Source organism: Saccopteryx leptura, chromosome 5, assembly GCF_036850995.1.
Source record: "Saccopteryx leptura isolate mSacLep1 chromosome 5, mSacLep1_pri_phased_curated, whole genome shotgun sequence".
Lineage (NCBI taxonomy): Eukaryota > Metazoa > Chordata > Mammalia > Chiroptera > Emballonuridae > Saccopteryx > Saccopteryx leptura.
In genome coordinates, this window is record NC_089507.1 from 107,331,391 (window position 1) to 107,357,529 (window position 26,139).

The window sequence follows — 26,139 nt, forward strand, 5'->3', positions numbered from 1 at the left end:
TTGGCTGGTTATGCTGATGTTTGTGATGACATGACTACAGTATATTAATAAATGTTGATTTTTTGTTCAACAATAAATGTGAATTCTTGTTCATGGAAAAATAAGACATCCCCTGAAAATAAGACCCAGTGCGTCTTTAGGAGCAAAAATTAATATAAGACACTCTTATTTTCAGGGAAACATGGTAATACCTACAATGTTTAAATTACAGAATCTATAGTCACATTGTTTCTTTCATTCATGATGTTAGCAATTTGTGTGCTCCCTCTTTATCTTTTAATATATTTTTTCAATCTTATTGATCTTTGTAAGGATTAAATTTTTTTAAATTTATTGATTTTAGTGATAGAGAAAGAGAGTGAGATGGGAACATTGAGCTTTGGGATGATGCTTTAACCAACCAACCTATACAGCCAGTGCTAAATTTTAGTTTAATTAATTTTCGCCATTGTTTTTATTTTGATTTGATATTATCTATATTATTTCCTTTTTCTATTTATCTGAGTTATTTTTTAGCTTCTTAAAGAGGAAGCATAGATCACTGATGTTAGATTTTCCTTTTGTAACTAATGTTTAATGCTTGAAGTATTCCTCTATGCTAGCAATTTTCAACCCTTTTCATCTCATGGCACATGTAAACAAACTAATAAAATTCTGTGCACAACAAAAAAAATATATTTTATTGCTGATATGACAAAAAATAGATATAATTTTGAATAATTTACAAAAAAAAATAACAACAGTAATTATCTACCCTGTTTGCTTCAATGTGACTTTCAAAAAAAAATCACGTTCATATACCTGTACATAAGAATTTGGGGTACCAAGAATTGACAAATCGGATGCAACCTTATTATGTAACATGATATGAGACAAGCACTACAAAACCAGGTGCAACTCTACCCAGGTCAGGGGCATCACCTGTATTTTTAAAGATGTTTTTGCTGATAGAGATATCTAGGCTGACAATTTGTAAGTTCAGGACTTGAAAAGTTACTGTTCCACTGTTATTTTTGATTTTGCATAGTTTGATTAGAAGTCTACTGTAATTTTTACTTTTATTTATTAATAATGTCTTTTCATTTTTTTTCTCTTTTTAAGTGAGGGGAGGGGGAGATAGGCAGACTCCTGCATGGGCCCCAACCAGGATCCATTTGGCAACCTCTGTCTGAGGGGTCGGAGGTTAAGAGAAGCAGATGGTTGCTTCTCATGTGTGCCCTGACTGGGGATCTAACCTGGGGCGTCTATACTATAAAAGGAATAAATTTCTGTTGTTTAAGCCACACAGTTTATGATCTTTTCCAACCTGATTAATATACCTACTTTTCTCCCAACCATTCTCCAAACCTCTGCTGAAATGATTTTTCTAGGACACTAATCTGATTGTGTCATTGCTATGAAATCCTTCAATTTCAGTCATTCAATACATATTTATTAACTCCTTCTGTGTGCCAGATAACCATTCTAAATGCTGGAAACATCACAGAGATAAGAGCTCTATGTGCAATAACCTTTTTTGAGTATATCCTATGAGAAGTACAATCATTAAGTAAATAATTTAATTAACTATATGATTACAAGTGTGCATATTAGTCTCCTGCCTTTAGGATTAAACCCTAATTCTTTAGTATTACATTCTTACTGAACTGGTCTCTGAGTACTCTGAGTACTTCCTCATCTCCTTACAGCCTTTTTTTTTTTTTTTTTTTTTTTTTGACAGAGAGAGAGAGAGAAAGTCAGAGAGAGGAATAGATAGGGACAGACTGGAAAGGAAGGGAGAGATGAGAAGCATCAGTTCTTTGTTGTGGCACTTTAGTTGTTCATTGATTGCTTTCTCATATGTGCCTTGACAGGGGGCTCCAGTCAAGCAAGTGACCCCTTGCTCAAGCCAGCAATCTTGGGCTGGAGCTGGTGAGCCTGTGCTCAAACCAGATGAGCCTGTGCTCAAGCGGGCGACCTCGGGGTTTTGAACCTGGGACCTCCGCATCCCAGTCTGATGCTCTATCCACTGCACCATCGCCTGGTCAGGCCAGTCTTTTTTCATACCCTCTACTTCAGTTTTTCTGATGCCCCATACTTTACATGGCTTCAAATGAGTAACTCTTTCTGCCTTTCCTGCTCTGATTCTATACCTTCTGTAAACCTCTACTCATATTTCATTTTTCAGAAGCCTTTCCTGACCCAGTGCCTGACTGATAATAGGTACATAATGAATATTTGTTAATGCTTGATTACTGGTCACCTCTATCATAGCCCTTAATGGTTTTAAATTTGTTCCAGATGGTTTCACTACATAAAATGACCCTGCACTTGGTGTCTTACAAATCAGAAATGTGGTCAGAGCTCCACAGCACAGCTCACCTTTCTTCTGCAGGGTCAGGAGGGGTGGCTCAAAGGCTGGGATTACTACACCTAAGCTGCAATCTTTTGAAAACTTACACACCTAACATGCCTGGAAATTGATGCTGGCAATTGGTTGAGTCATTGAGGTCATGAGCCAGAACTGCCACATGGGACCTGCTGTCTGTTTGGTTCCTCCCAGCATGTTGGACTAAGCATTTCAAGAGACAGGAAAAGGAAACTACCACTGGCAACCTCTGTGCTTCAGGACGATGCTCCGGGCTAGTATTTCAAAATTAAGGATAGAATTTAGTAAACACATATTACAGAAATATTTGAATGTGAAATTGATATATACTCTCTACAGCGTTTTTTTAAAACTATGGTAATACTAAAAGTGAAACTCCTGCAACTTCACTGTTTTAAGGGATAATAATGAAAAGCTAACCTCAAACTACAAACCCATTTCACTTTTTATATTTGGCTTACATGTTAAACATAACAATAATGTTAAAAAGTTTACATTTAAACATATTTATTTTTCATAGCTTATTACTCATTAAGCCCCCAAATAGCTAAAGCATACTTTAGGTCAAAATATATAGATAATGCTATCAAGAATAATAGTTGTTATTCCTTTACTATTCCCAGTGCTCATAAATTGATAATCAAGGCTTGAACTGTTTGAGCAAAAGCTTATTGCTGGCAACAGAATAATTTATCCTCATCACTGAACCACAAAGCATATCTAAGTGCATTTCAATAAACATTTGGCTGTGATACAGGGTGATTATAATAATGTTCCCGACTCTGCTCAGGAACATGAGGTGGACAAGTTGTCACCTGATTCTGTCAGCCCAGTAATCAAGAACCAGTTTTTGAGAGAGAATGCTCTGGTTCATATACCAATAGTGATGTTTTGGAAGAACTTTATGCTATTATAATGAAACACAAGCAAGGTTTATGGTACTGGCTCCTCAAAATGTTGAGAACCAGTGGTACATACTATGTTTTTTTTTTTACATTGTGTTTTTACTTTTTTTCTGCTTTTAAGAGAAAACTGGCACATCATGAAAATATTTGGAAAACATAACATGCATAAAGAACTAAAAACTCTCCCAAATCTTATCACTCAGAATCATGTCATAATATTCTCATGTATTTCTTTTCAGACTTTAAAAATCTGGGTTATTTTCTAATTCTGCATGATTTTGTAAACTGCTTTTAAAAACTGATGTATTTACGTCTTTCTAGGTCAGTAAAGTATCGATCTACATTATCACCTTTAATAACTTGGGAGTCTTTACATCATGTCTACTGTAATTTACTTGACCAATACTAATCATAACTATTGCTTATACTTATGTGTCGTTTACTATGTGCTAGGCATCTAAGGGTTTCACTTGTATTAATCCATTTATCTTCACAACCCTATTATTTTTCCTGTTACTTACAGAAGAGAGAACTGGGGCACCAAGAGGGTAATTTGTCCAATCTCTTAATGTTGGACATTCTAATGGTTAACAATGCTTTGATAATATAAGCAATGTTGTTATGAATATCTTTGTTCATTTTCTTAAAGAATGTCTTTAGACCAAATAGAATTGCTTGGTCAAAGGTGTTCACATTTCTAAAAGCTTTGGTTACATATTCCAAATATTTCCTTTACGAAAAATATATTAATTTACAGTAAATTCAACAATGTGAGTGTATGATTCCCTACATTCCTAATTGTTCTTTTAATGATAAAAATGTACCTAAATGCATTTTTACTTTTAGAAATGGAACTTCATTTTGAATGGACTTTTGTAAGCACTCTGTATACCATTAATCATACTAATATTGTTGTTGACTCTGTAAATATGTACATGCTACTTTTGGAAATGCTCTACTGTTTGGATATAATTTGCATAATTTCGATTCACATGCAAGATGCTCTATTCCAACAAGCACGCAGAATCTAGTTGATGCTCCTTAAAATTTCTACATACTTTTTATTGTTAAATAAATTTATAAATAAAATTACTAAACATTTTAAGTGAACAGAAATCACTAATCAATTTCTAGCTCCATATTTCTTTTTTCTTTTTGGTCGGTTTAGGAACACATTCTTGGTTGTGAAACTTATTTTCCGATCAACAGACCGCTTAGGGATTGCAGTGAGTACCGACGAGCGCCCCGTTCGGAGCTGGGCTTCAGGGGAGCCCGGGAGGGGCCCTCAGCTCAGCCCTCTCCGAGGGCGCCGCGCGCCCTGCCACTCCCCCTCCTTAGGGATTCCAGCCAGCCTGCTCAGCTCACATGACTTCAAGCATTTCCCGTCACCTCAGACAGCAAATTACTCATAGCCTTTTCACCTTGATGACTCCAAACAGGAGAATTCCCACCCCCTCCACAGAAACGACAGTTATGACAACCGACAGAGAGGAACAACAGGTCTTGCCGCACACAAACGCGACCCTTCCTCCCAGTCTCTGATTCACTCCTGGGGATGCTCGTCGGCCTCGGCGCGCCTGGAGGACCCTGTCCTCGGGAGACTGCCCGCCAAGGCCGAGGCGGACAACGTGGGTATTACTGCTACTCTCCTGTATGACTAATCAAAAGAGGAGGCGGGCGGAGGCGGTGCTTCGGCTGGGCCTGTTCTGGTGGGGCAGGTTCTGGTCAGGCAGCGCTGAGGTCACCCGGATTCCCGACAGGCTCCACGCGGGGGCTTTCTCGGTTGCTTTGCTGTTGCCGCCGCTACCGTCGCTTTCCCCGCTGCCGCCGCGGTCGCTGACGCTGGGTGAGACGAGGACCTGTCGCGGACCCGGTAGTGTCCGTGTCCGTTGCTGTTTTTGCCTGAGGTGTCTTCCTCTCTCCGTCACACCCTGACTCGCGTGGTGTCGACGGGGAGTCCCTGCGGACACCTCGGCACGCAGTGGAGATGCCTCTCTTTGCCACCAATCCCTTCGACCAGGATGTCGGTAAGAGCTCGTGCTGCCCCCGGTGCACTCGCCCCCGGACTGCAAGCCCGCTCTGCCCCGCGCTCTGCGTGCCTTCTGGAGCCCCTGGAGCCCCGGGCCAGGGCCAAGCTGGTCCCCTTAACCCAGGCTCCTTGAGAGTTCGGAGGAGGCTGTGGGCTTGGGGTAGCCTCTTTGGAAGAAATGGGACTCAGAGAGTTTGCCGAATGGGCCTTGAGCTGGGACCAGAGGTTTGGAAAGAAGTGCTGGAAGGGTTGCTGTTGAGAGCTTCGGAGGAACAGCCGGGTAGTATTTGGTATTGGGGGGACGGTGCTTCTGGAAAAAGGCTGAGAACTGAGGAGCATCGTCTAGGGTAGGATTATAAACCCTATCATGAAGTGTTTCCCTGGACAGATGTTAATTTAAGTGTCTGGAACTGGAAGAATGTTTTAGGTTAGGTTCCTTAAACAGGACTTTAAAAAATCTATTTTTTTACTAGCGGGAGGAGAGCCTCTGTTTAAGGCAGACCCCTAAGAAGCGTTGGGAGGTGAAAATGGCATAGTTGGCAACGGCTCAGAGGGAGTTGAGGACCTGAGCCACTGGACTGTCTGGTTTAGAGTAGGTCTCTACTTTAAAAAGTGTGGACGAGGATCTTGAATCTGAAAATGCTAATTTGTTTTTAACTTGAAATGCTATTTCTTTTTCTCTTTTTGGTTTTCTGAAGTATTGGTAGTAAGCACTGATCATACCAATTCAACAGATTAGTTTTTTAAAAAAATAAATCTTTTTTTGGTTTAAGGGTAACAACTACTGGAGTTTGGGTTTCCCGGAGGAGAATTTGGGGTGTTTGAATGTAGTTAGGAACTACCGTGGCACACAGGTGTGGAGTGAAAGCAAGCCAAATACCGTTTCCCTTAAGGCAGAATTAGTAACTATTTAAGAAGGATAAAGACAGCTTTAAATGGAAGTGCTTGTATATTTTAATTGTGAATAATGGGTGTCAGATTTTGCTTTTTGTAACCCTATGTCACAGCATATCGCTTAAGCTTGGAGATTGGGGCTAAGACTAGAAAAGGGTTCAGTCTTATATCTGCCTCTTCCTAGCTGGAAGTTACTTAAGTTCTTTGAGTCCCAATATCCTCATCTTTAAAGAGTGAAAAACATATTCTGTTTGTGATTAAATGGAATAATATGTGTAGAGGGCGTACTACAGTGCCTTTATACAGTAGGCACTTACTACATGATAGCTTTTTTTGTTTGAGTTTAAATGAATTTCCTGAATACTAATTGTGGATTCTACTTTAGAGATCACCAATAATACTTGTAAATAATTAGTTGGAGGCTCTGGCTGGTTTGCTCAGTGGGTATAGTGCCGGCCCCATCATGGTTTGATTCCTGATCAGGGCACACAGAAGAAGCTACCATCTACTTCTCTCCCTCTTCCACAACCAGTGGCTTGATTGGCTCAAGCAGTGAGGATAACTTGGTTGGGGTTGGTTGGAGTGAGACAGCCTCAGGTGCTAAAAATAGCTCTGTTGATTTGAGCATCTGCTGGAGCCTGGAGTTGATGGTGAATCCCAGTCTGGTACATGCGGGAGTCTGTCTCACTATCTCCCCTACTATCACTTAAAAATAATAATAATTAGTTGGAAATTAAATTTAATTTACTATACACTTAGCACACACTACTTTCAGGACACTGTTCAGTGACATAAAAAATAGAGTTACCGCCTGACCTGTGATGGTGCAGTGGATAAAGCGTCAACCTGGAACCTTGAGGTTGCCGGTTCGAAACCCTGGGCTTGCCCGGTTCAGGGCACATATGGGAGTTTGATGCTTTCTGCTCCTCCCCCTCCCCTTCTCTCTCTCTCTCTCTCTCTCTCTCTCTCTCTCTCTCCCCTCCCCTCCTCCCTCTCTAAAATGAATAAAGTCTTTAAAAAAATAAAATAAAATAAATGATACTTTAAAAAAAATAGAGTTACCAATAAGACGTAATTGCTGCTCTTAAGCAGTTTCACAATTTATGACATTAGTTTCTAGGGCAAATGCTTAAATAAAGCAATTTAATACCTGCTTCTTTTGTTTCCAGTATCTTTATCTAGCTTTTGTATGATGTAGCTTCCAACTACCCAATCATCTTTATATCCTACAACGTTTTCAATGCACATTTCCATTGGATTCAGATAAATTTCTTAAAGTCAGATCCTGTCTCACTCAGTACCTACAACACCCAGTTCACAGCAGGGTCTTTCTTGCCTTTATATGTTTGCCTCTGTTGTTTTTTCTACCTTTCTACATATCCTCATGAGTAAAGGCCTACTCAGAATCCAACTCATTATACCTGAATCATTTTCTGATTACTTTAGCCTAGGGTTTTTCAGTAGCAACACTATTAACGGTTTGGACCAGATAAATGTCTTTGTGCACTGTCCTTTGCAGTGTAAGGTGTTTAGCAGCATCCCTGACATATAACCACTAGATGCCAGTGGCATCCCCTCACCCAATAATGATTTAAAAGATTTCCAAAAATTGCTTAAGATCCCAAAGGCCCACAAAGTAGCTCCCAGTTGAGAACCACTGCTCTTGCTCACTGTAATCTATTCAAAACTCCTACAACACCTTTTGTCTTTAGTGTTATATTCTGTGTTAAGTTCCTTAATTATTTTATTGGTTGCTACATAATTGGTGCTTATAAATAGTTGTTGAATTGAGAATGTATCACTCCTGTTAGTAAATTTCTTGAATGTAGGAACTTTATTTTACACCAGAGGGCTTACTTTTTTTAAAAAAAATTTATTTATTGATTTTAGAGAGAGGAAAGAGAGAGAGAGAGAATGGGGAGGAGAAAGGGGAAGAATCAACTGGTAGTAGTTGTTTCATGTATGGGCCTTGACCAGGCAAGCCTGGGATTTTGAACCAGTGACATCAGCATTCCAGGTCGATGCTTTATCCACTGTGTGACCACAGGTCAGGCAAAGGCTTACTTTTTAAAAAATTTTTTTTATTTAATTAATTGTATTTACATAGATTCTAGGGTCACCCCGAATGCATCCCCCCTTCCCCCATTCCCCTCAACATCTCCCTTGTCCCCCTCCCTTCAGTGCCCTCCCCCCTTCCCTTCAGGTTTATCCCATCCTATCATCCCCTTTCCCTCTGTCCTCTTTTCCTCTGGTCCCTTTGATCCCTCCTCTGTCTCAATTCTGTTCCTCAGTTCACATTATTCCTTGGATTCCTCAAATTAGTGAGGTCATATGATATTTGTCTTTCTCTGCCTGGCTTATTGCACTCAACATAATAGTTTCCAGGTCCCTCCATATTGTTGCAAAAGGTAATATTTCCTTCCTTTTCATAGCCTCATAGTATTCAATTGTATATATGTACCACAGCTTTTTAATCCACTTGTCCACTGATGGACACTAAAGAGGACGTACAGATGGCAAATAGGCATATGAAAAAATGTTCAACATCACTAATCATTAGAGAAATGCAAATTAAAACCACAATGAGATATCACCTCACACCAGTCAGAATGGCGCTCATTAACAAAACAGCACACGATAGGTGCTGGTGAGGATGTAGAGAAAGGGAAACCCTCCTGCACTGCTGGTGGGAATGCAGACTGGTGCAGCCACTGTGGAAAACAGTATGGAGATTCCTCAAAAAATTAGAGATAGAACTGCCCTTTGACCCAGCCATCCCACTTATAGGAATATATCCCAAGGACACCATATCACCGACTGAAAAAAAGAAATGTACCCCCATGTTCATGGCAGCATTGTTCACAATACTGAAGATCTGGAAAGGCTTACTTTTTATAGTTGGTCAGGTTTTGGGTATTTGGATCAATACTCTTCTCATGATCCAAGTATCAAAATATCATGAAAGGTTATCTGAGAACACCCATCAGAGACTGCCAATAAATAGCCCTTGGAAAGAGTCCAGTTCAGTGGACTCTTTTTTGGGCCACGGACCGGTTTAATGTCAGGAAATATTGTCACGGACTGGCCTTTAGGGTGGGATGGATAAATGTATCACATGATTGAGACAAGCATCAAGAGTGAGTCTTAGACAGATGTAACAGAAGGAATCTGGTCTTTTAAATTTTTTTTTATTTTTCTGAAGTTGGAAACAGGGAGGCAGTCAGACAGACTCCCGCATGCGCCCTACTGGGATCCACCAGCACGCCCACCAGGGAGCGATGCTTTGCCCATCTGGGGTGTCGCTCTGTTGCAACCAGAGCCATTCTAGCACCTGAGGCAGAGGCCACAGAGCCATCCTCAGCGCCCGGGCCAACTTTGCTCCAATGGAGCCTTGGCTGAGGAAGGGGAAGAGAGAGACAGAGAGGAAGGAGAAGGGGAGGGGTGGAGAAGCAAATGGGCGCTTCTCCTGTGTGCCCTGCTGGGAATCGAAATCTTGTCATTTTTTTAAAATAAAACATCATTCAGACTTAAATATAAATAAAACAAAAATAATGTAAGTTATTTATTTTTTCTCTGCGGACCGGTAGCAAATGGCCCACGGACCGGTACTGGTCTGCGGCCCGGGGGTTGGGGACCACTGCTCCAGTGGACTCCCATGTTAAACTTTTTTACTAGAATAATATATAGAATATAGTATGTAGAATATGTATATTTATCAATATTCCTTCTCACTTTATTCATCAGTGAGTATGTCAGTGATATTAAAGTACTTCCACTAAATCATGTGATATAGTTATTTACTATTTAACATCAGTATATAGTCTCCAAAATTATCTTCTACTTTACTCATAAACTGATATGGTGAATCAGAAATTCATGAACAGATTTATGTAATAAAACATTTCATATAAAGAAGCAAAATACTGTCAATAACTTTTCCTTTGAATAAATGTCTGAACATGTTATTGGAATGTGAGCTCCATGAGGACAGGGATTTTTGTGTGGTTCAGTGTAGTGTGTCTGACACTAATAAACATTCAGTTAAGCAATTATTAAATAAATGAATCTCATTTTGATATTATATTTCTTGCGAAGTTCAACTCTTGAATTATAAAGATAACTTATTCCATCAAGCTTTTATTTCAAAGTCCCTAGTGACTTCCATCTTGCCAAATCCAGCGATCAATCACTAGGCCATTTCTTTCTTGATCTCTTAGCATTCCTCTTTGATATACTTTATTGACTTGGTTTCTAAGACAACAAATTTTTTCTGCTTAGCCTTTTTCAAAATTTTTTTGGCTTCTTTCTGTGACTTTCACAAGTCAAATTGAGCTTGGAGCTCAGATCTAGAACTTTGAAATTATTTTTCCCTTTAGAGTCTTAGAAAATGATTTAGCTTAGCTTTAAGAATTCTTTTTTCTTAGCCCTGACCAGATAGCTCAGTTGGTTAGAACGTTGTGCCAATACACCAAGGTGGTGGGTTCAATCCCTGGTGAGGGTACATACAAGGACCAGTGAGGGCATAAGTCAGTGGAACAACAGATTGATGTTTCTCTCTCTCTCTCCACCTCTCTCTCCTCCCCTCTTTTCCCCATCTCTCTTCTTTCCACACTCTAAAATTAACTTAAAAAATGATTTTTTAATTACATTTATTGGATTGACATTGGTTAATAAGATTATATGGATTTCAAATGTAGATTTCTGTGATACATGATTTGTATATTGCATTGTGTGCCCACCGCTCAAAGTCAAATTATCTTTTATTACCATATATTTGTATCCCTTTATCCTTTATTATTATTATTATTTTTTTTTACAGAGCAGAGAGAGAGTCAGAGAGAGATAGACAGGGACAGACAGCAATGGAGAGATGCGAAGCATCAATCATCAGTTTTTCGTTGCAACACCTTAGTTGTTCATTGATTGCCCTCTCATATGTGCCTTGACTGTGGGCCTTCAGCAGACTGAGTAACCCCTTGCTCGAGCCAGCGACCTTGGGTCCAAGCTGGTGAGCTTTTGCTCAAACCAGATGAGCCCACGCTCAAGCTGGCGACCTTGGGCTCTCGAACCTGGGTCCTCGGCATTGCAGTTCAACGCTCTATGCACTGCGCCACCGCCTGGTCAGGCTCCCTTTATCCTTTACTATCCCCCAACGCCTTTTCCTTCTGGTAGCCACCATACTGTTGTCTATGTCTAAGAGTTTCAGTTTTATATCCCGCATATGAGTGAAATTATATGTTTTGTGTGTGTGTGTGTGTGTGTGTGTGTGTGTGTGTGTGTGTTTACTTTATTGATTTTAGAGAGAAAGGAAGGGAGAGAGAAAAACAGGAACATCAATCTATTCCCATATGTGCCCTGACCAGGGATCTAATCAGCAACCTTTGCACTTCTGGACGACGCTCTGATCATTTGAGCTATCCAGCCAGAGCGGTTTTTTACTTTCTCTGACTTATTTTGCTTAGCATCATTTTCTCAAGGTTCACCCATGTTGCCGCAAATGGCACTACAGGAAGTTCCCAGGTTATGAAAGAGAGTCTGTAGGTTTGTTCTTAAGTTTAATTTATATGTAAGTTGGAACAGGTACATTTACCTGTTAAATGCAACTAGGACAGATGTTTGTCTTAACACAGTATTTATTTTTAGCTTTCTGTGCATATAAATACTTAAACATTTTCAAATTAAAAAAAAATAGATTTGAGAGAGAGATAGAAAGGGAGAGAGAGAGAGATGAGAGGCATCAACTCACAGTGGCTTCACTTTAGTTGTTGATTGATTGCTTCTCATATGTGCCTTGACCTTGGGGCTCAAACTGAACCAGTGACACCTTGCTTAAGCAGCGACCTTAGGGTTTCAAACCAAGGACCTTAATTGTCCCAGGTCAACGTTCAATTCACTGTGCCACCATTGGTGAGGCAATACTTAAACATTTTTAAATACAACTTTAAACAATCTGGATGATGCAGAAGATGATGGACTTGTTGGAGAGGATGGGACTGGTGTTAGAGACGCAGGGTTTTATTCTGCTGTTGGAGTCAGTTTCTTTTTAATTTTATTTATTTATTTATTTTTTACAGAGACAGAGAGTGAGTCAGAGAGAGGGATAGACAGGGACAGACAGACAGGAACAGAGAGAGATGAGAAGCATCAATCATTAGTTTTTCATTGCGCGTTGCAATACCTTAGTTGTTCATTGATTGCTTTCTCATATGTGCCTTGACCACGGGCCTTCAGCAGACCGAGTAACCCCTTGCTGGAGCCAGCGACCCTGGGTTCAAGCTGGTGGGCCTTTCCTCAAACCAGATGAGCCCGCACTCAAGCTGGCGACCTCGGGGTCTCGAACCTGGATCCTCTGCATCCCAGTCCAATGCTCTATCCACTGCGCCACCGCCTGGTCAGGCTGGAGTCAGTTTCTTAAAGTAACATCAAGGGAGGTTTGTACAAAGCTTTTCATTTTCTCATCACGAATGGCCCTGTAGCATCTCAGGCTTTCTGTGACTGTTCAGTAAACTCTGGTGAAACTCTGTATCAGGCAGGATCTTGTTCCTCTAATTTCTGCTTCAATGAGACAAAAAGCATCAGCTAACTCTTTTGCTGAACACTTTTTTGGTTCTGGAGTTTCTAGGTCCCTATTTTCTTTCCTAAATGCTGTCATCTGCTGCTCTGAGTTCCATAAGGTCTTCATTGGTGAGTTATTTGCCATGCGAGCCAAGTTAAGTAACTATGATATCATTTTCACTAATGTCCAACTGTAGTGATCACCAACAGCCCTTGTGTCACTCCTTTCGTAAGTATGAATTGTACGTAAGTCAGATGTTTGTAACTCGGACTTACTGTATTTCATCTTTCCTACGGCTGAATCATATTCCACAGTATATATGTACCATATCATCTTTATCCAGTCCTCTATTGAAGGACACTTTGGTTGTCTCTGTGTCTTGGCCATTGTGAATAGTGCTGCACTGAACATAGTAGTAGTGCACATGGTCTCTCTTTTTTAAGTATTTCTTTCTTGAGCTGTTGTTTACCAATATCTTCTCCCGTTTGGTTTGTTGTCTTTTTGTTTTGTTGGTTTCTTTTGCTGTGCAGAAACTTTTTAGCTTGATATAGTCCATTTTTTAATTTTTGTCTTTACTTCCCTTGCCTTTGGAGTCAAATTTGTAAAATCTCTAAGACTATAAAAAGTTTAGTACCTGTGTTTTGTGTAGGTTTTTGTTTTAGAGCTTATATTTAGGTCTTTGATTCATTTTGAATTAATTCTTATACATGGGTCACATTGTCTGATTGTTTCATTCTTTTGCATGTGGCTTTCCAGTTTTCCCAGCACTATTTATTGAAGAAGCTTTCTTTTCTCCATTTTGTTTTTGACTCCTTTGTCAAAGATTCTTTGCTTGTATACATGTGTTTTTAATTTTGAGCTCTTAGTTCTGTTCCATTGGTCTGTGTGTATGTTATTCTGTCAGTACTATGCTGTTTTGATTATTGTTGCTCTGTGGTTTAATTTGAAGTTAGATAGTCTGATTCCTTTGGCTTTGGCTATTTGGGATCTTTTGTGGTTCCATACACATCTGATGTTTTTTGTTTTGTTTCTCTAAAAAATGACATTGGGGTTTGTTTGTTTGTTTTGACATTGGGGTTTTGATGGGGATTACATTAAATCTGTATATTGCTTTGGGTAATATAGATATTTTAAGTAGGTTGAGTCTTCCAATCCATGAATACAGAATATCTTTCCATTTCATTGTATTTTTCAGTCTCTTTTAATAATGCTTTGTAGTTTTCTGTATGTACTTATTCCTAGGTATTTTATTTTTTTGATTGCAATTATTAAGAAATTGTTTCTTTCTTTTCTATTTCTGAAGTTTTATTGTTAGTATATAGAAAAGCAGTGTATATTTGTACATTGATTTTGTATTCTGCAACTTAACTGCATTTCTTTATTGTTTATAATAGGTTTTTTTAAAAAAAAAACACGATTTATTGATTTTACAGAGACAGGAGAGAAAGGAGAGCATGGAATGGGAAGTAACAACTCATAGTTGCTTCATGTTAGTTGTTCATTGCTTGCTTGCTGTATGTGCCTTGACCAGGGAAGCCCAGGGTTTTGAACCAGCAACCTTGGCATTCCAAGCCAAAGGTTTATCCTCTGCGCCACCACAGGCCAGGCTATAATGTTTTTTGAAGGAGTCTGTAGAGTTTTTTATATATAGAATCATGTCACTTGTAAAAAGTGACATTTCTTCCTTCTCAATTTGGATGCCTTTTATTTTTTTCTCTTGCCTTATTGTTCTGGCTACAATTTCTGGAACTGTGTAGAATAAGAGTGGTGAGAGTGGATATCCTTGTCTTGTTCCTGATTTTAGAGGAAAAACTTTCTATTTTTCATCATTGAGTGTGATATTGGCTGAGGTTCCTCACATATGGTCTTTATTATGTTGAGGTACTTCCATTCTGTATCCATTTCATTGAGTGTTTTAATCATAAGTGGATATTGTATCTTATTAAATGCTTTTCTGCATCTAAGGAGAAGATCATATGATTTTAATCCTTTGTTTTGTTGATGTGGTGTATCACATCTATGAAGTTGCATGTGTTGAATCATCCTTGTGCCCCTGGAATGAACCCAACTTGATCATGATTATTTTTTTAAATGTATTTTTGTATTAGGTTATCTAGTATTTTGTTTAGGATTTTTGCATTTGTAGTCATCAGAGGTATGGGTCTTTAGTGTGTGTTGTGTGTATGTGTTATCCTTGCCAGGTTTTGGTATCATAGTTATGTTGGCCTCATAAAATTCATAAAATGTGTTAGGAATTATTGCCTCCTCAATTTTTTGGAAGAGTGTGAGGAGAATAAGAATCAAATCTTATTCACTAGTGAGGCCATCTTGTCCTGGATTTTTATATTTTGGGAGTTTTTTTTTTTAAGGTGAGAGGAAATGAGATAGTGAGGCAGACTCCCACATGCACCCAGACCAGGATCCACCTGGCAATCCAGTATTGAGCTATTTTTTTTTTACAGAGACAGAGAGAGAGTCAGAGAGAGGGATAGACAGGGACAGACAGACAGGAACAGAGAGATGAGAAGCATCAATCATTTGTTTTTTGTTGCGCGTTGCAACACCTTAGTTGTTCATTGATTGCTTTCTCATATGTGCCTTGACCGTGGGCCTTCAGCAGACCGAATAACTCCTTGCTTGAGCCAGCGACCTTGGATCCAAGCTGGTGAGCTTTTTGCTCAAACCAGATGAGCCCGCGCTCAAGCTAGTGACCTTAGGGTCTCGAACCTGGGTCCTCCGCATCCCAGTCCGATGCTCTAGCCACTGTGCCACCGCCTGGTCAGGCGATTGAACTATTTTTAGCACCTGAGGCTGAAGCGCTCCATTGGAGCTATTCTTCCGGGTTTCACGGGAGAACCAGTTGTGTGTGGGAGGAAAAGGGAGAGAAGCAGATGGTCACTTCTCCTGTGTTTCCTGACCGGTAAGTGAACCGGGATGTCCATACACCAGGCTGATGCCACTGGCTAGGCCTTTTGGAGGTTTTTGATAGCTGTTTCTATTTCCTCACTGTGTATCGGTCTATTTAGTGTTTCCAGTTCTCCATGATTCAATCTAGGAAGGGTATATATTTCTAGGAACTTATCCATTTCTTCTGGGTTATTGAATTTGATTATTGAATTCAGATTCTGGAGCTACACTGCCTGAATTCATTTCCCAGGTTTGCTGCTACCAGTAATACAATTTTTTGTCTAGTTGCTTAGATATCTGTGCCTCAGTTATCTTATTTTTAATATGGAATATAGAGATAGTAATAGTTCTTAGTTTCTTTCTGCAGACTTGCTCATTTTTCATCATTACCCATTTACTGTTTCCCCATGTATAAGACACATCTTTTTTTCTGGAAAAAAAATTGGGGTCTAGGTCTAAAAACTGGGTGCATCTTATATAGTGGTTATATATATATATATATATTTTTTTTTTACTTGCATTTCCCACTTTTTTGCACTTGTTTTTGTGCTCATTGAAGACAGTGACTTGTCATCAGACACAGATGAGGACAACAATCTTATGGATGGGAGTTTTGACAGTGATGAGGAGTTGTGTGAATTTTATGATGAATAAAACTTGAGTTCAATAACTTTATGTACTACATTTTTTTCAAATTTTGGGCCCCAAAATTAAGGTGTGTCTTATACCTGGGAGCTTCTTATACATGGGGAAATACGGTAAGTAGATGGCACCATTGATATTTCCTGTCACTCATATCTATTGTCTAGGAGTCATCACTGATTTCTCTTTTTCCTTCACACTCCATATCCATTCTATCAGAAAGATCTTTTTGCTCTACTTTAAAAATATATCCAGAACCTCATTACTTCTTACCTCACCACTATTATCTCACTCCAGTCATCATTACCTCTTTCTTAGACTATGGCAAAAGTCTTATATTAGGCTTCTTTGTCATCTGTAGTCAGTTCTCATTTACAAAGGTCAAGGATCTTTGAAAGATGTCATATAATGTTACCTGCTCAGCACCCTCCAGGATCTTCCCATTCCACTTACAGGGAAGTGCAAATTCCTTATTGTGGGGCACTGTCAGCCCCCTTCCTCTGTCTCTGATGTGATTAGGATCTCTACTCTCTCTCATTCTAAGCCTTTTGGGTCTAACACTCCATGCTCTCTTCCCTGTATCTCTGTTGTGCTGTTTTCTTTGCCAGGGAGGGTCTTCACCACATCATTCAAGACTGTTCAAATTAGTTTCTAAGAGAGGCTTTCCCTAATTACCTTCTGTGAAAAAAATATTCATCTTTACCCACTCACTGTTACCTTGTTGTTGTTTTTTTTTAGTATTCAATTACCTGAGATTGGTTAGTTGATTGATGATTGATTGATTGTGTGGAATGTAAACTCCATAAGGATAACAACTTTTCATTTCTGTTCCTAGTACCTTAGGGACAGTGCCTGGTACATATATTTCTAGATCTCCAGTGTTGTATTTCTATTCAGTGTTCTGTTAGTACCTACAAAAAACTCAAATCTGTCAAAAAACTGAACTTACCATCCCAGTTTGGTTCTTTCTTCATTATTTGGTAATTTTATAATGTTCTAGTTATTTTGACTGGAAACCCAAGAGGCATTTTAAATCATTCCCCTGCCTCTGCTTAGTCATCAAGTTTTGTTTTTATAATAGTACATTTGCATTCCTGGTCAGATTACTTTGGACCAGTTTGTAGCCTATAGAATTGGACATATTTTTCCTTCGGTTTGCTTTGTCCACATGGCATCATCACACACCACAGCCAGATTAGTCTTAATAAATGTTAATTTCCCATTATTCTCCTGCAGTGTGGTGTAGTGGAAGGACTTTAGGCTTTAGGTTTAAATTGCAGCTGCAGCATTTGCTAGTAGTAAGTGGGCAAAGTATATACTTCGGCAAGTATAGAACCCTCTGCATTCCCTTTCCACCTTTGTAAATAGGAATAAAAATATTTACCTCATGAAGCTGCTATGAGTAACACTTAGAAAAACACTGACATTCTATTTTCTGGAGTTGAATATGCTTCAGATACCTTAAATTCAGCATGTTTCGAATCATATTCAAAGTTTAATTTCTAGTATGCTTTTCTTCTGTCCTAATGACTGGTTCCTTAGTTTACTTAGATATGTATGTCAAGAATGTGGGGGTCGTTCTTGACTTCTGTAGTTGTAGTTCTCTACATCCTAAACATATACTGTCTTCTGTATGCCAGGTACACTGAATGTGCCTTCAAGGATTTTGCTGTTGCTGTGGTCTGTATACTTTCTTTTCCTGATAGATTGGCTCCTTTTTAACTCATCAGCCCCCCTGTCCACTACTTTTCCTCAAAGCATATTTTATTCCTTGTTGGTTGTATGCCACTGCTTTTTCAGAAGTGGATCCTCCAGCCTGACATACTCTTCTCTTCATTAGTCCTCATTAGTGTTGTTTTAAGGAGTCATTGGATATGAAACAGTTAGCACATTACCTTGAATATAATAATTAATGGATACATTTTAGTTCCTCTTATAATGAAGTTTGAAATAGTGATGCCTTTGAATACTACTTGGATTGTGAGGAGTGGAATCAATTGCTATCAAAAGAAACTCGGGAGAAAGGTGAAAAAATCAGAATGTGGATATGTTAAATGTCTGCTATTCACTGGGTTGAGAAATTGTATTCATTGTTTCTTCTGTGCCCATTTTACCTATCATGTAAGCTATTCTTATTAATGCTTTTAGTTTTTAATTTCTGTTTTGTGCTTTTCTCTGAGATGCAACCATGCTGTTCCTTTGACACCTGTTTCTTTCTGACTAGTAGAGCTTCAGATTGCTTTTCTTTGTAGACATACTTTCCAGTTGTCAGGAGGGACAGGGAATTAGAAGAGACATTTTTGAAAAATTGATTCTCATAGTCTCAAAAAAGAGGGTAATTTCTTTAAGACTGCTTTCTTCATTGCCCATTTTGATGAGCATCTTCAAGCTGATTGAATGATATTTTTTTTCCTGAGCCTGAACATGGTAGGTAATCATCCTGTCAGTTTTTCAGCTACCTAAACCTTTGTTAGTCATAAATTTTGAGAAAAACGTAAATAAGCTGGTCAGACAAAAGTTTGTCAATCCATTTAGGCTAGTTAAATTTATATGAGGCTGTGTGAGTTATTTTCTGGACATTGCTAGGCAAATTTATCAGTCTCCTCTAATTGTGTAAGGATAATCTGAGGATAAAATGAGATCATTAAGAAGTTTTGAATCCTTTAGAAGCAAGTATTTTATTTTTGTCACTTTTCCCTTCCACACAAACCCTTTTTTACCTTAGAAAGTAAACAGTTTTGACTTAATTTGCTATTCACAAAACCATGTTGAACTGCTGCTAGTAGTTTATAGTCTTCTGATTAAAAAAAACAACTTGTTTTATAACAGAGGAATTTCCCTACTGTGCTTGCTGATCTTGAGGTAGCATCAATAAATGATGTTGACAGTTTTAGAGTTCTGAATAGGTTGCACTTCTGATCTGTATATATATGTTTGAGGAAGATACTGATACTGTTTATGTCTAGGAAGATAATGAAGGTAGATCCTGAGTATTCACATAATTATCTAATGGCTATATAAGACATTCCTGGATATGACTTAATTCAGGAACTTTAAAAATATACTTAGTTATGATAATAGGCAACTTTTATTTGATCAAACATAAGTGTGTCATTTCTAGTTAACTATTAAACATTAAGTTTTAATAAGCGTAGCCGTTATGCTTTTAAATAAGGTGATAGGTTTTAATTTTTAAGTATGTTCATTTATTTATTTATTGTATTTTTCTGAAGTGAGAAGCAGGGAGTCAGAGAGACAGACTCCTGGATGCGCCTGTCCGGGACCCACCCGGCAAGCCCATCGGGGGCGATGCTCTGCCCATCTGGGGCGTTGCTTCACTGCAACTGGAGCCATTCTGGCACCTGAGGTGGAGGCCATGGAGCCATCCTTAGTGCCTGGGCCAACTTTGCTTTAGTGGAGCCTCAGCTCCAGTGGAGGGGAAGAGAGAAATAGAGAGAAAGGAGGGAGTGAAGGGTGGAGAAGCAGATAAGTGCTTTTCCTGTGTGCCCTGACTGGGAATTGAACCTGGGACATCCACATGCTGGGCTGATGCTTTACTATTCAGCCAACCGGACAGGGCCATTAAGTGTGTTCTTTAAAAAAAAATTGTACACATCTTCTTTATCCAGTCATCTATTGATGGGCTTTTTGGTTGTTTCCATGTCCTGGCCACTGTGAACAATGCTGCAATAAACATGGGGCTGCATGTATACACTATGGAATACTACTCAGCCATAAGAAATGATGACATCGGAACATTTACAGCAAAATGGTGGGATCTTGATAACATGATACGAAGCGAAATAAGTAAATCAGAAAAAACCAGGAACTGTATTATTCCATATGTAGGTGGGACATAATAGTGAAACTAAGAGACATTGATAAGAGTGTGGTGGTTACGGGGGGGGGGGAGAGGGGAATGGGAGAGGGAAAGGGGGTGGGGAGGGGCACAAAGAAAACAAGATAGAAGGTGACAGAGGACAATCTGACTTTGGGTGGTGGGTATGCAACATAATTGAACGACAAGATAACCTGGACTTGTTATCTTTGAATATATGTATCCTGATTTATTGATGTCACCCCATTAAAAAAATAAAATTATTATAAAAAAAAATTGTACACTATGCTTTTAAAAATGTCTGTCAGTAGGGTTATAAATTAATTATTTAAAGGCACTAACAGATCAAAGTGAAACTGAAAATAATCCGTGTTTGTACTGCCTGTCACCACTTCAGCCAAATAAATAGAAACAGGGATTGAATCTTTTATGGGCGCTTAATTCAGATAGCCAGTGATATGAGGAGATGAGGGTTATGTTCCCATAGCCATCTTCCATCTCCTATCCTGAGCCAGCCTTTTATTTATAAGGGTAAGAAAAGGATAGATAAGCGTTTTGGAATTTCAAGGGAGAATAAATTCGATCATAGTCAAAGTTAAATGGATGAATATCAGCGGTGTTCTGTCCTTGGAGCACAAAGGCTTTGCTTGCAGAGCCCTGGGGCACAAAAGTGGCTTTCTTGCAGATCTCGTTAAGTCTTATAGGCACATTTAGGTATCCCAGTTCCTGGGACACATTTTTATTTGCATTAACCATTAAGCCTATTGATTATAACTAAAGCCATTATTATTTAAGCTAAAATTTTAACTCTTGAGTTCCCCCTATCAAAAGTAAACTTGCTTTCTTTTTCTAAGAAGTAAATATTAGACTGGAGAATATTGTTCAGGATCACTTACTCTGTCTTCTTGGGCTTCAGAGGGGTTGAGGGTAAATGGGTTAGGGATATGAGACTCAGTTATTGATAGAACACTTAGACTTGGAGTTGCTTTACATATAATAATAATTATTATTATTTGTGTGTGTGACAGAGACAGAGAGAGAGACAGATAAGGACAGACAGACAGGAAGGGAAAGAGATGAGAAACATCAGTTCTTCATTGTGGCACCTTAGTTGTTCATTGATTGTTTTCTCATATGTGCCTTGACTTGGGAGGGGGGACTATAGCAGACCGAGTGACCCCTTGCTCAAGCCAGCGACTTTGAGTTCAAGCTAGTGAGCTATGCTCAAAGCAGATGAGCTTGCGCTCAAGCCGGTGACCTCAGGGTTTCGAACCTGGGTCCTCTGCATCCCAGTCCGGTGCTGTATTCACTGCGCCACCACCTGGTCAGGCTACATATATTATTTTTTAAGGTAAGATTTTTCCATTAATGAGAATGCAGAATGGTAAAGAATTTGAATGGTCTTGATTTCCATTTCTTGCGGGAAGCCTCTAAATTCTTGGAATTTTCTGAGTGATAGGAGCATCTTATGCATGGTAGGTTCCTGGTACTTAGCATGGGGACTGGCCACTCTAGAAGGAATCTCCTTGTGATTACATAGTGGGGTCTTTGAGTCACATGATACCAGCTTTGCCAGAAGCAGGGAGGGGACTGGAGATAGAAATTCAGGAGGTCAGTCATGATTTAATAAGGAAACTCCAGTAAACACTCTGGAAACTAAAGCTCAGTTGAGATTCTTGGTTGGTGATAAGTGGCAAAATGGCGCTAGAATGTTGCCAGTGATTGGACCTCAGTTCAGCAGCCTCAGTACTTGAGTTCTGTCTAAGAAAGAAATCGGAACCAAAACTCAGATGCAAGCAGAAGTTCATTTAGAAAATCACAGAGGTAGAAGAAGTGAGTTGTGGAGGAAGTGAGCCAGCTGGGCTGCATGGGCTCAGGAAATAAGTTAGAGGCAGAAGAAGACCCCTTGGACCTTAGGAGAAAGAAATCAAACTGACAGGGCTAAAGGAAGAAGGGGAGGTGGGGTGGCGGGGAGAAAGAGAGCCTTCATCTTAAAGGGTATTTTTATTTAATTTTCAATTTATTGATTTTAGAGCAAGAGGAACGGGGAGACAGACAGACAGAAATAGCAATCTGTTTTATGTGCTCTGACTGGGGATCAAACTGGCAGTCTTTGCATTATCAGGGCGATACTGTAACCAACCGAGCTATCTGGCTAGGGCTTGAGGGTTTTTAAAAGTGGGGATTTCAGGGGAGAGTTTGGGAGAGGATGATTCATCAGCTTTCCAGGTGTGTGCTTTTAGGATTGTGGTCTCCACTGATTGGTCAGTGCTAGAGGAGGGGTCATATGTCATAGCAGCTGTTCCTGATGTCAGCCACAGTGTAGCTCTGTCTGGCATTGCTGTTTTTCTGGACCTGGACCTGAAACAACTGAGGCCTAAATGTCATTTCTAGCTTGATCAAAACTGTGTCTTTGGTCAGCAGACCTGAGGCTTTGTTTTTAAGATTATTTGATGTGGGCCAGAACTTCATTGTCCTGAGGTCTTAATGCTAAAGGGAGTGGTCCTGCAGGGGCTTTGTATGGGTGTCATAGGAGGCTATTCTCTGGCCCCCTTGTTTGCCTCTAAAGTGTTCTATCACGTTACTGTACTAACAGCATGCTATGTGAATAAGAGTCAGGGGAGGGTCTAAACCACATGACCGGTGATGTGAAAGGTCACAGGGTCTATATTGCATGCCCAGTGATAATGCCATGCGAGGAAAGGTCATCCTGGGAGTGAGGTTCTTGTTTTCTCAATTGTGTCCTTGCTATGGTCCTGGGACTTTCTGTTCTTGTGACATTCCATACCTGGCCTATTGTTCCTACTCTGTTCATTCCTGTCTAACTGCCTACTGCAGCAGTAAACTTGGATGTACCAGGAGGGTGATGCATCTGAGGGCACAGGAGATTTCCTGGCAACTGGGAACTTCCCAGGGCTAGCCCTATGCATTTCTTCATTGCCTGGTTCTGATTTGTGTCTTTTCTAATAAAACTAATCTTAAGTGCTTTCCTGAGTTCTGTGAGTTATTATAGTGATTTATTGAGCTTGAGGGGATAGTGAGAACCTGTGAATTCGTAGCCAGTTGGTCAGAAGTGCATGTGGCTTATTACTGTTGTCTGAGGTGAGGGGAGACTGGTTGAGTTTCAAGCTCTCAGCTGTGAAGTCTGCATTGACACTAGGTATCAGAATTACATTGTAGAGGTTTTCTGCATGGAAAAGTAAAAATTGAAAACCAGTGTAGTTATTAAAAGTTTCTATGTTTCTGTGACTTTTATAAATTCATATGGAAGTTACTAGTATTTATTGAACTCAGAGATTGAAAGCATGGATATTGAAAGAATTACCCTAAGCAGAAATCGGTATTATTTTTAAGGGGTTTACAATGTATTATGGAAGTTTGGACAGCAGCAGATAAATTTGACTCAGTTATCCTGTTTGCTCCCACTGAACAAAATTAAACACCATTTCGACATTTGGTTTCCAAGTAACCTATTTAGTTTACAGAGTAAACTTAGTTTTTCATATTTTCTTCCTTCTTTCCCTCTTAAAAACGGTTTTTATATATTGGCTATAGATTTTTTTTTTTTAAAGTCCAGCTCTGATAACATTATTTCTTTGTATAAAATTCTTTCTTAGCTGTCTGATGTTTTTTGAATTAATACAAACACTTCAACTGGTATTTTAGGTCTTAGAGTTTTCTGTATTTCACAAAGTGGTCTCTCTTTCAGCCAGCCAAGATTCTTCATTATACTTCTCTTCAGTTTTCATAACTTCACCCCTCACTGAATTCACTTGAATAGAAGCAGATTTTATTAGTAATCTTGCTTTCTTCTGTCTTAGTATAGCAAGACGAAGCCTTTTGGGATACTCCTTTACTCTTCTCCCAGGTCTTTATTCTCAATTTGTTTCAGGTTTTGCTTTTTTTCTGTGACTCCATTTTTATTTTATATTTAAGTCTCTGTTGGTTTCATTTTCTTTCCCTCCCTCCCTCCCTCCCTTCCTCTTTTATTTTTTTGCTGGTCAAGTTCTAAAATTACTTTTTAAAATTAAATTTATTGTGATAACATAGGTTAATATAAGATCATGTAAGTTTCAAGTGTACAACATTATAATACATCATCTGAATACTGCAATGTGTATTCATCACCCAAAATTTTAGTTTCCTTTGTCACCATATATTTAACCTCTTTTTCCTTCTTTTGTGTCAGTGAGTTTTTTGCTTGTTTTGTTCATTTGTTATGTTCTGTTTTATAGCCACATATAAGTGAAATCATATGGTTAACTTCCGACTTATTTTTCCTTGAATGATACTCTCCAAATTCACCCTTGTTGTTGCAAATGGCAGTATTTCATCTTTTCTTATAACTGGGTAGTAGTTGATTGTATATATGAACCACATCTTCTTTATCCAACCATCCATTGAAGGACACTTGGTTTGTTTCCATGTCTTGGCAACTCTGAATAATGCTTCAGTGAACAAAGGGTCCATATATCTTTACTAATAAGTGTTTTCAAATTTTTCAGGTAGATACCTAGAAGAGGGACTGTTGGGTCACATGGTAGCTGTATTGTTAATTTTTTCAGGAACCTCCATGCTCTTTTCCATAGTGCCTGTCCCATTTTACATTCCCACTTTTATTTTTTTTAGGGTGTAAATTGCCTCAGATTAGGCTTGGCATAGACTAGAAACTAAATTCCATTTTATTGTTATATTCCAAATTTTATATATTTTTGCAAATAAGTCACTATTAATATTAATTATTCTTACACAAGGAATTCATCTCTATAAATTACTGGCTTTTGTTCTGCATTAGGAGGTGGTAGGTGAGTAGGCATAGATACCCTTTCTGCTACTACCCATTGGTTATCACCCTCTGCTATCTTATTACGTACTTATTGTAGTTCTCCAGTGGCAGGAACTAGTGGGTAGGTATTGCTGTATCTGTTGGGGGTGTGATATGGATCAAGTATTGTATGCTTGCAAAAATTTGGTCAGCCTGACCACATGGTAGTGCAGTGGATGGAGTGTCGGTAACAATACAGCTACCATGTGACACGGAGGACCTAGGTTCGAAATCCTAAGGTCTCAGGCTTGAGCGTGGTCTCATCCAGTTGAGCATGGGCTCACCAGCTTGAGCACGGGGTCTCTGGATTGAGCATGGGATCATAGACATGACCCATGGTTGCTGGCTTGAGCCCAAAGGTCACTGGCTTGAGCCTAACGTTGCTGGCAATGGGTCATGTCACTTGCTCTGCTGGAACCCTTGGTCAAGGCACATATGAGAAAGCAATCAAGGAACAACTAAGGTGCTGCAATGAAGAATTCTTGCTTCTCATCTCTCTCCCTTCCTGTCAGTCCCTATCTGTCCCTCTCTCTGTCTCTCTCTGCCTCTGCCACAAAAATGAAAAATTTTGGTCAAAGTTGGCTGCTTTCTATTTTCTGCCTTTAAATTGGCTGTGACCTACCACCAGCTTTCAGTAGGTCAGAATGGAGAAATGAATGTTCTCTGTTGAACTATTGAATAGATAGCAGGACATTGATGGGAGCAGGAATTTCACCATTATATCACCAAGAACAGCTATTACAGATTAGAATCTTGGTATGAATCAGGTCTATTACAACTAACACTATTTCAGATAAAAATAAGTGGAATGCTAGGATCTTGGTGATGTTATCTTTCAGCATTTCTGCTCTTTGAATTATAGTGCTCTAGTCAAGACAATTTATCTTCTACTTATATAGCTTTTCTTTCAAAAGATAATGATTTCTTGGCCTGACCTGTGGTGGCGCAGTGGTTAAAGCGTCGACCTGGAAATGCTGAGGTCGCCGGTTCGAAACCCTGGGCTTGCCTGGTCAAGGCACATATGGGAGTTGATGCTTCCAGCTCCTCCCCCCCTTCTCTCTGTCTCTCCTCTCCTCTCTCTCTCTGTGTCTCTCCCTCTCCTCTCTAAATAAATAAATAAATAAATAAATAAATAAATAAATAAATAAAACTAAAAAAGAAAAAAAAAGATAATG

At 39.2% G+C, this 26,139-nt stretch overlaps 1 protein-coding gene across 3 annotated transcripts in view; it reads left to right on the forward strand.

Annotated features, from left to right (window-relative positions):
- Positions 1–4,748: 4,748 nt before the first annotated feature.
- Positions 4,749–26,139, forward strand: part of STAM (signal transducing adaptor molecule) — an 84,488-nt gene continuing 63,097 nt past the window's right edge. For 2 of the 3 annotated variants that reach the window (XM_066384516.1, XM_066384517.1), the window contains exon 1: positions 5,025–5,300. In XM_066384516.1, the coding sequence (XP_066240613.1) occupies positions 5,261–5,300 (40 nt within the window). In that variant the 5' untranslated portion in view covers positions 5,025–5,260. Of the gene's footprint in view, positions 4,906–5,024; positions 5,301–26,139 lie in introns of those variants that run through there. The other variant, XM_066384518.1, reaches the window with a different exon arrangement.